General features: G+C 41.7%; 1 protein-coding gene across 2 annotated transcripts in view; it reads left to right on the top strand.

The window, feature by feature from the left end:
- The first annotated feature begins 7948 nt into the window (after nucleotides 1-7948).
- Nucleotides 7949-15545, top strand: part of insrb (insulin receptor b) — a 54431-nt gene continuing 46834 nt past the window's right edge. Inside the window, exon 1 of one of the 2 annotated variants that reach the window (XM_037250653.1) lies at nucleotides 7949-8961. In XM_037250653.1, coding sequence (XP_037106548.1) covers nucleotides 8874-8961 — 88 coding nt within the window. In that variant the 5' untranslated portion in view covers nucleotides 7949-8873. The remainder of the gene's footprint in view (nucleotides 8962-15545) is intronic. The other variant, XM_037250654.1, reaches the window with a different exon arrangement.

The raw sequence follows: 15545 nt of genomic DNA on the forward strand, positions 1-15545 counted from the left end.
TTAATTCAAAACCCGCCACATACCAAAATAGAAAAACAGGATTTGTTGCTGATAAGATTTTAGTGTGGCGCACAGTTGCAGGTTCAAGACTTCCTGAAATAAATACCTGGCATGGTCCTGTTGTCCCCGCATCACAGTTAATGATTTGGACTCTGGAACTGGACAGTTAGATCTTTGAGATCCATTGAAGTGCTGGTGTGACAGCTTATTACTTCCCATGGATTCTCACGGTGCCTTGGAGCAAAGCACCAAAGCAGCATTTCAACAGACATGTCGTGGTAGAACTTGGCGAGCTTGTGGGGCAAACTAGGGCGCCCTTCTTCCATCTCTCATCTCCACAGGTGCTGTTTTTGTTTTCATTTGCCAGTTATGCTTTCCCTTGACGCTATGTGCTGAATGCGCATGTTTGTGTGTGTGTGTGTGGTTGTATTGTGTCTGTGGCTTGTCCTCAACCGTTGCACCTTAATGAGGGCTCAGTACAGATGTTGCGGCAATGCTGCATCCTTACTGCAGAGGCTTCTTTACGATGGCTGCCATGACACCACCGGAAAAAAAAAAAGGTGTGATTGTGTAATGCCTGAGTGTACACGTATGTTTACTGCACCCTTAAGACCTGAGCCATAAGTCACCCCCTCCATGTTTTGTTCTCAGCCGGTGTCAACACAAGGGTTAATACGCTGAACCTATTTGTCAGCCACTATTGCGCAGCTCAAAAAGTCCCCAGAGAGGGCAAAGCCGCCATGTTTGATACATGGAGCTCACGGGGCACCGCTGAGAGGTTTAATTTTGTACTTTTTTTTTGCTCCTTCACCTTGTAGTGATTGGGACTCACCCAGCGGGAGGGTGGACGGGGTCCTCCAACCAGGCTTTCGGGCTTCATGCTGGGAAAATAAGATCATGTTTCTTTGTAGTTGGCCTTAAAGGAATTGTTGGGACATTGTTTTTGAAGAAACACTCCTTGAAGTTTTATCAAGAATCTATGCCAAATACTTGAAAAGGTTTTGGGAAAAAAAGAAAGAAAGTAATAAAAGCTTGTGGGAAAAATTAAAAAAAAGATTTCATCTATATTCCATTTGTGGAATGCTCATATTCCTCTATGTAGATATCATGTAAATCTAAAAATATATATAGTGTAATAAATAAATATATAGTTTTTATATTTAAATTTAATATAGATATAGAAATATAGAGTATAATCCAAAACATATACAAATATTTTTATATTTAAATATAATATAAATATAAAAGATATATAGTAGTATACTCAAAATTTAGTTGGAGTTTTTGTGTAAAACTTGATAAAAGGCGCCATAGAAAATGTGGGAAAATTAAATACTCTATTGGTGCCTATAAACAAAGAAATATAAAGTTTTTATTAGATTCAATTTACAAAAAAAAATGCATTTCACAGGAATAACAGTTTGGTTTCAATTCTTTTTCGAATAAAATTTGTGTGAGTGTGTGTGTTTGTGTGTGTGTGTGTGTGTGTGTGTGTGTGTGTGTGTGTGTGTGTGTGTGTGTGTGTGTGTGTGTGTGTGTGTGTGTGTGTTTATAAAAAGGGCCACATCCTTGGCTCCTGGGCTGTTATTTGTGAGGATCTTTGTGGCCAAGGTTTTTTTCAAGGGGAGCTTCAACGTCATCCGTCCGTCTGATGTTTGGTCCACGGAAATGGAATGTCAAGGCCAACCAGATGGTCCATGATTTTCATCAACTGTAAAATAAAAAAAATCTTACATTTTCATTTAAAATAGAAAGAGAAAGTTCTCCAAGGTCACAAGCAACTTTAAAGTCGCAATGTGATGTCCCAGAAATGTTTACAGTCATAAAGACAAATTATATATTGTCTAAAGGCGACAAGTCATCTTCTGCGAATACTGTAGTTGTACTATGATACTTACAAGTTTATTTTTTTCTGTCATATAACGTGACTCACTTGTACACATATAGAAAAGAATTCAAATAAAATGACTCCATTCCAGCCCCTTAAAAAAAATCTTTAGTTTTATGTTTTTCATTCTAGTCAGCTTTTACTTTGCTTTGACTTTTGTTGATTATCCTGTTGTTTTTATTTTCCTGAAAATGCTTTGTTTTGTTTTTATTGGTTTTAGTATTAGATTGATTTTTCATCCCTGACCTACCACACTTACCTTTCAATCAAGATGTCACTTCAGAATATTTCCTTTTCCCAATTACTGTACTACTTTCCTGATTACGAAGCGCTCTGGCACCATCTTGTGGCATCTTGGAGCATTTCAGAAACATCGGCTAACAGGACAGGTCATCCCTCTATTTCTTCCAAATAGTCTTCCTTGAACAGATTGTAACATTTTTAGAATGCACCGCTGACCAAACTACGGACATACACTAATATTTGTTATACTTGTTGATACTTCCTCCTTACTTAAGCTACAAAAAACTTGGCCTCTATTGTTGTTTTTTTCCAGGACCTTTCATTCGGTGCGGTGAGTTGAATGCGCCATGGTTTTTGTCGTTTCCTGCGGTTCTATTTTGATGTGGAAAACTGACTGCCCCAAACCTCAGACCAGAGTAGAGCTGAGCTGGTCCGAAAAACAGCATGAGCGTCACAAATACTGCTTACAGCTACTCTCTTTTTTTTCTTTTTTGTATGCAAAACACCTGGCTAGAACCTTTACATTTCCAATGTCTATGAAGTCATTCATTTTCTTTACTGCTTGTACTTTTCAGATTACCCCGAGCCACATGCTGGATTGATCACACATTTAGACCTTGCCAAGTGAGTGATGTCATGATTTAAAATGTTACTCAAAGCATAAAGAACAAAAGTCAATGGCACCTGTTTGACCCTGTATTTCTTTCCATTCAATTCTATTGGGAAATAATTGATTGTCTGCGGCCTTCCGGACCCCTCGGTGAACTTTGCTTCCATCCGCAGCTTCCCACTCTGTGTGAGAATGTCAACAAACACTCGATTTATTATGTTCGTTGTGGGAAGTTTCAGGATCCGATGAAGGAGCGGGGTCACGGAGCAACGTTGTCGTAAAGTCAGCAGAAGCAGGAAGTTGAAATAGTGTGGCTGGAAAAAGGACTTGATGCACACTTGGATTTCCCGCACTTGGGATCCTCCGCTACGGAAAAGAACAGGTCGCACTCGCATACACAAACATGAACTGGAGGCCGTTTGTCAAACAGCTGACAAGCCCTTAAGATTCAGATCGGTAATCCATGCTAAAGATAATTTAGTTTCCATTTAAGTGATTAGCGTTTCTTGCACTTGGTCTCATTGTGTTGCAGATGTCTCTATTATTAAATAAAGTGTGAATAAGCAAGTAAGTTAAAAAAAAGCGCAAATGAAGGTCACTTCTGACGTGAGCGATGCGCCCTTTTGAAAACCTTTCTGCGAGCATAAAGTTTTGGTGCAGTGAAATATGATTGACCCTCATAAAATAGCTTAATAACGTTTCTTTTGAGATCACTGGAGCACGTCACATTTCAGAGAGGGCACGGCCGAGGTCAGGGATGTCAGTGTGGCATAGGAATCATGGGAATTGTTTTTCTCATTACATGCTCTCAGAGTGACCTTTTACAATTTCACATAAAGCCAGGAGAAAGACATAAACCATCTTTCATCTTTTCTATTTTTCTAACTTTGCAGCTATCCTCTTTTTATATATTTTCTATCGCCTCACTAGAGTTGCCAGAGAAAATCCACGCAGGTATTTTTGTGTTTTATGCAAGGCCAGAACAGATTACTGGCATTTCCATTTACTTCACTGGAGAAAGATGATTTGGTTTGATACGTGTCTTTTGAGTTACAAGCGTGCTCAGGGTCACAGAACGAATTAAACTACATCTACCAATAATGATAATTTATAATAATTTGACAGCGTAGAAAAGCCAAGGAGAGCTGGCAATCAGTTCAAGTCAAGCTGAAAAATGAACTATTGCAAATCAGTGAATTTATAAAAAGTTACCATGGCCCCATCTTATGGATTTGGGGCAAGATTGCCCCCCTAATGTAAAATCACCATTAGAGCATGTGCATGCGTGTGAAAGAAAGCAACCAAACAAGCGTGTCCTTGTTTTTCCACTGAGCGGGGAAAGGTTTGATGTAATGCAGTACACACATACATGGTGTTTACCTTCCTCTGCCTCCACCCCGAGTCAGCGCCTCTGAGGAACCAGCGACATTGATTTGACCTTGACCGTGTGTATTCACACCGCCTTCAATGCGTCGCTGTGACAATACGTGGATAAAGCTGTCAGTGACATATCCTCCCGGCGAGGAAGGACGTTGAGGTTCTAGCTGGCTGGGCCATGTCCTTATTTGTGATAAAAACGGATCCCCTGGCCCTTCAGTACTTGGCCTCGGGGAGCTCCTATCAGAGCATCAGCGTGTGAGAAAGAACAGACGGCAGAATTCTCATCCCTGAGAATTAATGTTAAAAATGAAGGAGTCAAAATATAATTCTTTTTCGGAGAATCATCAAACTTGAATGGGTGAGGAAGCCACGATTAAGTCCATAAATCTACAATATCTGTTCTTGCCATGTGGCCCGGGGTGTCTTAAAATATTTGGAAGTTACTTCACTAGATAAAATATAGGATCCTGGCTGAGCCACAACCAATATGGCTGCCAAGTAGTTTTGGCGGCCATATTGGTTGGGGCAAGTTCCAGTTGACTGCAAGAGCCACTGGGGCCAGACAGGAAAAAAAGTTGGCTTTACTCGATTAATCGTTACTGGCACCACAATGCTCAATAGGTGTGTATTGCATGAGGAGCCACTGCGCATTTTACAAATATATCGACACCATTTGAGACACCATAGACACCATTTCTACTCATCAATAACTGTATGCTATTTATTTTGCTCGTGTTAAACATATATTCATAAGTGTTTTCTTAAAAATATTAATTTTATTATTTAGTTTTAATTTTTATCAATATTTATGTACAGTAACTTGGCTGGTCGGTAGGGCGGCGCCCTGGCGCCATCTCCTGACGAGCCACCACTGGTTGTTTGGTTTTGAAGCAAAAAGATGACCTTGACAGTACTGTTGTGTGAGTGTGTGTGTGTCGAGAACGTTACAGTCTGTGTGTGCGTGCACACAGGGGACACACGACATGCAGAAGAGTGACAGAGATAGAACAGGCCCTACTTTTTCCTTTTGAAAAAAAACTCTGCCGTACATCTCGGTGACTTTATCATGGAAGCGGCTGCACGATTGCACTTGTCAGCATTGACACAAAGCACGCGACTAAAAGAAACGACAGGTCCCAAACAAGCTTCTGTGTTGAGATAGTCGTGTTTGTCACGTTAGTGCTATCAACTTTCACACCAATGTTTAACTTTATCACTTCCAATATACTCTATCTGTCATTGTATATATTTCTTTATTCATTTAAATGATAAATAAATTTTATTTGTAATTGTGATATATTTTATTATTGTGTTGAAAATCAATTAATTTTTTTTTGAATTATCATGTTTTCTTTTCAGAAGATTCTAATTCCATTTTTTGATAGAGGATTTTTTTGGTCCTATTGCTTAGTAGCTATGCCTTTTCCATGAAAGTTCTTTTTTATTATTATTATACAAATGTCACTCTTTTTTTCCTTGTCACTCACGCTGTTTTTATAGTTAATGCCACTGGGGGAGAGCCTCATTATGTTGTTGCAATACACCAGGGGGATATGTGAGTTTAAGTGCCCGGAGGAGGCAGCCAGTTTGTATTCACACAATAGCAGACAGCTACAGTGTTATTTTTGACATGTGTACCATTTCTGTGTCTTTACCGTTGTTACAATTATAGAAAGACAAGAGTATAATTTGTTTAATCAGTATTTAAAATATTTTACTCACATATTAAATTAGTCAACTGACAGGATTTTTACAAAGCTGTCTTTATTGTTATCGGAAACATCAGAACACTTCTTGCCTTGAAGGGGGGCTTTTACTTAAGCTATAATACACCTAGGTCACTAATCTTTAAGGCTTGGCCTGGGTCAGGGGTCAAATTCTACAATGTGATTAGTTTACCGAGGGGTCAAAACCAATAAATAACACACGCGCTAACCTCACCGTGAGCTGAGAAGGATTACAAGAGGATCATTTCACATTCATTCTTTTTTTTTTTTGGTCGTATACAGTATGCGTCTCGAAGAGATCTGTTGACGATGTACCTATCCAGGAAGTTGGCGATGTAAAGCACTTAAACAAGGGAGACCTTTGAAGAGGATAATCCAGAAGCACTCTGTCTGTTTAGGATCATGACCCCCTTCTTTGTCGGACATGTTGTAACTCACCCTTATTAGCCTAACACTACTTCTGACCTCATTGCTGAGCCTTCCACGTCAACCAAGGAAAAAAAAAAAATTCTCAGTCATAGAACATGCAATCTCGATGCTGAGACTCGAACCCAGAACCTCGCCACTGCGAATCAAACAAGCTAACCGCTAACTGTACATAATCCCGTTTGCTCTGATGTTGAACTTTCATAGACACATTCGACTTGCCTTGAAGACAAAATATTCTGTCGGACTGAAAATCCAATCTACTGAATGCGTTTATTTTTAGAGCCACCTTTGTAAATGTACTCCAAGAGAGCATTGCAGTGGATTAATGTGCTCCAAGTTATTTGATTGCAAGTAGTACCTGTGTATTGTGCAAAGAAGAGCCGTGTGTATCTGAGCATAGGCGTCAGACAGCACGGTGAGCGCAAAGCGATGTGTTTTGACTAGATTCCATTGGCCTTAGTCCTTCAGACCCGTGACATTTAATCTCTCTAAGACCTCATTTACTCTGTTCACTGGGTAACAACATTCCTCAGATAAACAACAAGCCCCGCTCCACAAGCTCTCGGCGGGCCGAGGCCAGCGTGTAACCATCCGTGCACACAAACAGCACCCCTACTATGCGAGTGGGAAGGAGTCGATGTTCTGTTCATATTTTCACATCGATTCTTACGTAGGTTCACCTGATTGGCCCGGTACGTCAGAAAGGAAAACTTGGTTTTGTTGTGAGGACTTCTTGGCCAGGACAGGTTTGATTACAATTGAATATTTGCTATGCAAATCTAAAAGGAACATAGTGTGCACCTTCCTGGCTTCAGGCAGGTGTTCCATTTCCTAGCTGCAAGGCCAAGGCGGCAGGCAATGTTTGTACTGCCATTTTGTTTTGTCCACAATCTAGAAGCAATCATAGCACAAAAAAATAGGGGGATGTTTTATTTGTTACTTTTATTCTTCCACTTGGCAGGACATCAACGATTGGCTATAAACTAGTTGAAAGATGACTATGACTAAGAGACTGTGTTAAAGGGAGTTGAAGAACCTTTAGGCATAAGTAGTGCTTTTCCATCAACTTGTGGTCTTTTGGTGCCAAGGAACAAAGTTAGTGGGAGTTGAAGAACTTTTAGACAAAAGTAATTTTGCCGCAATCTTGTGACACTTTAGGAGCTATGTTGAGGTGTGTTGATGCACGTTATTTCAACAGATAGAGTATTTTGCTACCATTTGGGGACATTTTGGTAACAAAAAAACAACATTGAAGTGAGTCGAGGAGCTTCATCTAGAATGTGTTGCGTTGCCGCTATTTTGTGGCATTTTAATGCCAAAATAAATGCAGGTAAGTTGAAGTGAGCTTTATTTGGACAAAAATAGTACTTTGCCACCGGCTTCTACATCAACCAATCAGCCAAACTTTAATTTGTAGAGTGCTTCATGTAACTCAAAATGCTTGACACTTTTAAAATCAATTCCACCGCAAATTACTCTGCCACCCTATAACAAAAAACAAACCAAAAAAAGATCCTCGTATTTGTTTTGCTTCTTGACAAAAGACCACCGGAGTTATTCCCTCCGCTTCAGACGCTCCAGATCCGAACTGCGGCTCAGCCCCCATTCAGGGAACTGAATCCGTTCCGCGTTTTGTGGACTTCCCTCGCGTTTGGCCCAGCTGGAGTGAGTGGCAGGAGTTGTTTACTGGGCGAGATCCTCGCGCAAGGAGACACGGAAAGAGGGGCAACCTGACGGAGAGAAAACCAACCACACAGCCACAAACGGGAACTTTTACATTTAACCCGTCTTTTTCATTTTTGTGTTCTAAACTATTTTTCCTTTTTCTCATTTTGTCTGTGATCAGCGCTGAAATCGAGACGCGCGTTCGACGTGTGTTTTCTTTCTATTGCAACTCCAGCGCCGACGCGGAAAGCTGGTTTGTTTTGGATTAGCTGGCTAGCTAGCTAGCTTTAGCTACACCGCTCCTCCTTCTCGACCTCCTCCTTCCTTCCATCGGCTAATGTAAGGAAAGGAAACGGGCAGCGTGGTACGACTTTTTCCCCACTTTAGGCTACACGTCGCCGTCATTCTTTTCCAAGTGGAACTAGAGACAATTAGCTTCCACGTTTGCCCTTTTGCAGAACCCCCCCTGCTCCCAGCGCCGTCTTGGACGTTTTATTTTTTTACGGCGTTGGCTGCTGCTGCCTCAGAGGGGGTGAAGGAGTTCACGGGATAGTCGCAGCTCCACATCCAGGCACGTTTTTCCTGCACGTAACAGCCCAAAGGAAGTTTGATCTCGCTGGAATGTGCTCTTTACGCCCGTTAGAGATCGATACCTGGAAAGACTTTATTTCTCGCGATTCATAGAATAAAGGATCTTGAGGAGAGCACATGACGGTGGACTGTCGCCTTCACTTATGGAAAATGAACATTTCGACACAAACGTTTGTCTCCAGAAGCAAAAAGCATCGTTTTTAGGGAAAACACCACGACTTCGGACCAGGGGGTATCCGTTTATTACCGGGCCGAGTGGGCCCTTGGTTAAAGTGATCGGTTAAGGTTTTTTTTCCCCCTGAGGTGTCCACATTGGAGTTTTTGAGTTTGACGCGTCAAAATGAGGCGGTGGACGCTTGAACTGGGTGCACAACTTGTGCTTTGGATCGTTTGCATCATATGCCAGCCTGGACTTATTAAGGGAGAAAGTAAGTACACGCTCTTTTTGTGCTTTAGTATTTTATTAGATTGTCCATTTCGGTTGCGAACATATAAAAATGTGATTTAATTTTAACAGACGTAAAAAAATCGAAATAATGGACATCCATTTAAAATAAGTGAACCATAATTAAAAAAAAATAGTTGGCTTCCTAATAAAATTGAAACGCCGATAGAATAATCATAAAGTATGTTTTAATTTTTTGTATTTCAAAATACCAGAAATATTTCAAAACAATCAGCTTGTGATATCTAATTTCATAACACGATGAATGTTTTACAGCGATTATAGATTTACTGCTTTCTATCTACATTGATCAAGTCTTGTTGATATGCATAGCGCATGCGCAAAAGGTTATGTTTGTTTCCCCCCTATGTTGCGCGTGGCTGCGCGCCAATAATTGCTATTCTTGCGTAAACTTTCGGAGGCATACGACACAGACGCGCCACTCCACCCACGCGGTCTGTTGTCCCCGCCAAGGCTGTCGCGTCGAAGCGTCCTCCCCGCGATGGGCCGCTCCGACGGGTTCGAAGTGGGAGTAGCAAGATGCGGGCCAGCGTGCGCTGCAGCTAGGCCCTTCCATGGCGACGCGCACGCATGCACGCTTCCGCAACAGCCACGACGTAAACACATTACGCACGAGAAGCGGCGGATTAGCCACCATCCTAGGATGAAAACATTTGGGCGGGGAACAACCCCCCCCCCCCCCCCCCCCCCTTTCCCGCAAACCACTGAGGACATGTGTTGTTTTTATCAATGAATTTGAGGGTGAGGAGTTGATCGGAGTAAAACGATTTCTAATCTGAACCGTGCGGCGATAACAACCTTTCTGTGAATGTGGTGTAACGTGCTACAGCCATTTCTCAACCTATTTGGTGGATCTAAAAAACAAAAACAATTCACACGTGACACCTTGATGTTCTTTCGTAAAGAACATGGAACCAACCTCATGTTTAAAATCTCTTGGCATGCCATCAATACATATACATAAAATTGTTACTCAACACAATTTATAATGACAAAATATCAATTGTTGGCCTAATACCGTAATTTTGAAAGTCATTTTTAATTTACTGTAATGGTGTTGATTTAAAAATATACTAATTGTCTTGCTAAATATTGTTTTCCATATGTCTGTCTATCTTCGAAATCATCCAGATATAGTTGAATCAAGAACATTTAATAAACTCTTGTTTGTTTAACTAGCTTGATAGCGCAATTAAAGTCATATTTACACATTTCTAAGAAAAGAAATCAACAAACAAGGAGTAAATTCCTCTCAATTCAGTCTTTGTTTACCATGGCCTCGATGACTGAAAATCATCAACAGTACCCGGAGAAAAAAACAGCAGAAAGCAGATTGGTATTTTTTTCTTGAAATAGTAACAGTTAGTCAATTTAGACTAACTGTATTTACCCTGAAAGCTTGATTGTAAACATGCACCAAATGTTAAGTGCCTGGGGACAACTGCAATTAAGAATTGGCGCTGCTGAATCTATAAAATGGATTTAACATTGATGTGTTGCTTAATATTGGTAAATTTCCATCAAAGGCTTGCTTTGATCATCGAAAATTCAGTTATCAAATTGAATGTCTTACATCATAATGTGATTATTTTTGTAGCAATTCCTCCAAGGTTCTATTTGTGTATAGAATTGCCTGGCAAGGAAAACAATCCTGTCTATTAACTTTGAATATTTATAGTATATTTTATTATTTTCTTTATAATTTGTTTATTAACGTGTTTCTAATATTCCAAGTTAGAAAGTGCCTCATTAGAGATAGTTTCAAAAGGGTGTTGCGCAAGTCAACAGCAAATTGACGTGAACCTAAAGCTCACACGTACAGTTAAAGCGAACCACAATAATGTGACAAGTGCGTGCCTGTTTCAGCCAAGTGTTGCTATTTAGACTGTGCCCTGCATTTCTTAAGATGGCTGCTTCCTCTGGCCAGGTTCAAAGCAAATGCTGTGGACACTCCACACAGGTCATGTATGCAGACAGCGCAGAGGCCCCTGAAAGGGGTCTTATGAGACCAGGCGGGCTACTTGTACCCCTCCTTCCTCATTCTTTCTTTCTCTTTCTGTGTGTCCCTCTAGGGGAGCGGGGTACATGCCATTGGCTGCTTCTGGCGCCTTATTTACTCAATTCTCTGCTTAGTGACCATATTTGGCACTCTTGAGATGTTGACGCTTAAGAGGGTGCGGGGGTCAACAACCAAAATACTCGGAATATGCCGTTCTAAGAAGGCTTCCTTCTGATAGCTCAACGTCACTCTTGGCATAAGGAGAAGCCGAATTGATAAATTCACCACGCCACGGCGTCGATGAGCCGGGTCCTAGATAATGTCGTAAAGATGCGTTTTTTTTTTTTTGCAGGCTGTTTTTAATAGATTTTGATGGGCTTGTTTGCCATAGTTATCAGCAAACGGTTTTCTGAAGTAACTGCTGAGCTGTCTCCTGGCCGAACTTGTGAAAAACAAGTTGTGCAACCCGGAGCCTGGCCCCCTTCTTGTTCCTCTCAGCCAGTGTGTATTTATGCATGTGATGTTATGTATGTTTTCCACAGCCTGACTTTCTGTAACCGCCTCTGTCCGCTTGCATAGCAAAGGCCGACAGCTCTCGCCGTGACGGTTGTCAATCAATGAAATATTCGTTGAGGTCTTATCTGTTGAGGAAAAACAAGCTGAGTAAAGTGACGGGATCAACATTGCTCTACATCGCAAAGACAGACTATGTCGATGCGCACTTCTCTCCATGACGAATTGGACTTTGCCTACAATGCAAATCTCCGTATTGTCAATTTATGTCAACAGCTTTTATTATGTGTTTTTTTTTGTTTTGGCTTCTTGATACATTCATTTGGATTTGGTCAAAGAAAAATCCTCCAAGGACCATCTCGTCAAAAGCCCTTTGTTATTTTAAATAAACAAACCGAGTGATGACAACTTGGGATAATGAATTCAATATCTAACAAAGATGATTACTAGGCAATGCTCTTCAAATATCGACACAGCTCAAAATTGGACTGGTGAATGAATCCCTTGTCACATTTTTTTTCTTCTTCTAGCAGTTCTTAAAAATCAGAGAGAAAAATTGGGGGAATAAACAAATGGTCATCTTTTGTGCCCAGTCCAATTATGAATAAATATTTTCAAATGGCCCCTCCCGTGGTGCGTTTACGTCGCTTTGATCCTAACCCTAACTAAACCACCAGTGGTTATTAGCCCATTGGTGTTGGTTAATAACATTAGTTTATACTGGCTGTGGCTGGTTTCTAAATGAGGAAGCTGGGGTGTGTAAATTGAAAGGTCAGGAAGCAGTAGGTGCCGACAATAAGGAAGTTGAATTTTTTTTTTTTTCGTTGCTAACACCAAGATGGTTGAAAACACACATTTAAGGAAGAAGGTCCCCTCCGAGCAAGCGCTTGTGTTTGTCGGTGCTGAAGAGCACAGTGGCATTTTCCGGCAATACCGTGCACGTTGTGGAATGCGTTTGAAGTGGCCCACCATGCCTGTGCTATTGTCAGCGTGTGTGCGTGTTGTGTGCACGCCAATCAGTATGCACCCCCGTCACTCGCTGCCGTCTGCTGGATCTCATCTCCAAAGACCGGTTCACTTCCAGCCAACGTATGTGAACTGCGTGTGTGTTTGGAAGAAGCACTTATGCACGGGAACAGCGTGTACCATGTCGCAGAGCCGCAGCCAAATTTGTAGGAACCGCCTAACAGCGAAACGAACATAGCCGAGCCCCCTTAAAGGTCAGACTGCTTTAATCGAGCCCGAGACGAGTTTTGCGATACTCGGTCACAAAGTAGCAACTCTTCCATATGTTCACTTTCTGGACCATTATGATTTATTAACAAGGTATGACAGTAATCGATATGTAAATAATGTAAAATGATCACTTTATATCATTCCTCGGAAATCACAATGTCCCTTAACTGCTGAGCTATTTTTAGAACAGGTTGGTGGGCTTGAAAGCGACCTGGTGTTAGCAAGCACCATGGTGGCGACCCCTGCCCGAAAGGAAGTCGGGGTTCTTTCTTAAACGCTTCCGCCACTGCTCTTATCTGACCAAGTTCCCTTTTCAACTTCAACTAATTTGGCAATTTGTCTCCTTGTTTGTGAGCAGTTTCACCCAGTGCCAATGGCAATACAAGAAACAAGATGGAATTAAAACCATTTTTCCATTAACCTCCTCTTCAATATGGGAAGCAGCAGATTTGTCTTTGGGACTGAGTTTTAAACAAAATGGCATGATCGTGAAAGAATGTGAATAATGTGCACCCGAGTACAGTTCCCGCTCTTCGGACCACCCGTGGAACCGGCAGAAACGGCAAGGGAAATGTTTAAGATGGGCTTCTGATTTGTCACTATCTTGCCATTTCTGCCTTCGGAGCGCTCACATGAAAGGATTCCCGAGTGTCCTTCCCGGCATCACGTCAAACTGTGAATGGAGGCGGCGGTCACAACACGTACACGTGTCTTTAACAGCGGGCCTGTTTGTTTTAATTCAGACCTTATCTGATGCCGTCGGGCCCCGACTTTCATTCCTCGATGGAGAAGCCATGGCTGTTTATGTAAACCCCTGCTCACTGCACAGAAATGTGGTCTGCGTCGGAGGGAGGGGGGGTGCCGGGGAATTGCGCATGCAGGCGAAGAGAGTGCGCCGTTACGCCATGCCGCAACAATCCGATTCGATAGTCCTCGTTGCCGTTCGCTTTGGCCCTGTTGAAACCGTTGGTGGCTTTCCGCTGTTAAATCCAAGAGCCAACGCTGGTATGTGCGGATGAGCCAAAGAATCCCTTTGAGGCCGTTGCAGGACCAGACACTTAGACTGTGGCTTTGTCCTAATGTGAGTAATTTCCAAGTCAAACCTTTTCTTCCATTTGGAGCTCGTAAGTCTAAGTACCAGTGTACTGTACACAAGTCACGTCTCTTTTTGTCCCCACATATAACCAAACTCTTCACATAGCAAGACGCATTTCTTTTAGCCAGCTAGAAAAGCTTTTTGCTTTACCTATCGGTGGCTGGTATTGCCATACTTTACGAGTACCCGATTTTGTATCGATACTCGTCCATCCCTGATATTTAGTAATCTTTATGAATTAAAGGTTAGGTTAGATTTTCCCCAAAAGCTAAACTATAAATTACACGTAAAACCAAAAAATGCAAATACCTCATGCGAAAAACAAAGAAAAGACATTTTTAAATAGTGTCAAAAATAAATGTGTGTGTTTGTGTGTGTGTGTGTTGACTGTGTTCTGGATGCCATGTAACTGAACCTGATGCATTCAATTTATTTTGAGGACTGTCATATGACTGAGAAGTGGTCGTCTGACACAGCCCAATGACAAACTGCCAACACAACACGCTCACACTTGCGCGCTTCCACTTTATTTTGACAAGAATGAATTTTCTGATGGCGTTAACTATAAATCCTCCCATGCTCATAAATATTACCCTTCCCATAAACACCGACTTAACAGTGACATTAGACTTGTTGTAATGATTTATGATGTAATACTGCTCATTTTGTCCTTAAAAGGGAAGTCAAACCCCAAAGTTTCTCTACAGTAATATGTTGTATGTGCCACCACGAGTCTAAGAAACACATTCTGATTAATATTGTGTTTGTGGGATATGAAGTAAGCAGCAAAAATCACCCATTTTTCTCCATCTCAGTTGGCGGCCATTTTGCCACTTGCTGACACCTGCCGACTGTGATGTCATTTTCGGTCGACCGCAAGTGGCAAAATGGCCGCATCATGAGATGGGTAAAAAACAGGTGGATTTTGCCTATTTAATTCATATGCCATAAACTAAACGTTAATCAGAACATTGTGTTTTGACCAGAACAACGAAAACTTGGGAGTTTGACTTCCCATTTAATTAAGTAGAGGGAGATATATAAAGCTGTTCATCTCGTTTTGTGTAAATAATCGCATTGATTAACTGGATGGATTTACACAGCTCTGTATTGTAACCAAGTCAAATACGTAATGCTCATCAATTGTCTTTGGGGACGCTCCAGCTGCTATTATTATACCGAGTCCCCGGGACAGAGCCACATTCCAAATCCGGTGTTGTGATCATGACACGTTTCCGCTTTGCTATCATGGTGCGCGTTACGTATTTTTCCATGACATGCCCGACACAGTATCTGTAACAGGTCTGCTCATAAAATGCTGGCGCAGGTTAAATATTGATCTTGCAGTGTCTTTCTGCCCTCATTGTAAATGTGTTATCCCCCTCTCACCACGCCCATGCCACGTCGTCCCTCACCCACCCCCCTCTTCTGCTGATGGGGGTAAGAGAGTTCATTGTTATCCTCTGATTTGTTTTTCCTTTCACACTGCAGATACAGCCAGCCAGCACAACGCACATACACACACTTCTCTTTCAATCCTGGTTCACACTTCTTATCACCCCCCCCCCCCCTTTATTTTTATTTTTTTTGTTTCTGCCCTTTTTGCACCATCTGGACCCAAGTGACGGCGACCACGTACACCACCTGCACCTGACCCACAGTCGCGCTCGCTTCCACGGGCTTTCTGATTATGTAGCACCTC

This window comes from Syngnathus acus, chromosome 4 (genome assembly GCF_901709675.1).
Source record: "Syngnathus acus chromosome 4, fSynAcu1.2, whole genome shotgun sequence".
Lineage (NCBI taxonomy): Eukaryota > Metazoa > Chordata > Actinopteri > Syngnathiformes > Syngnathidae > Syngnathus > Syngnathus acus.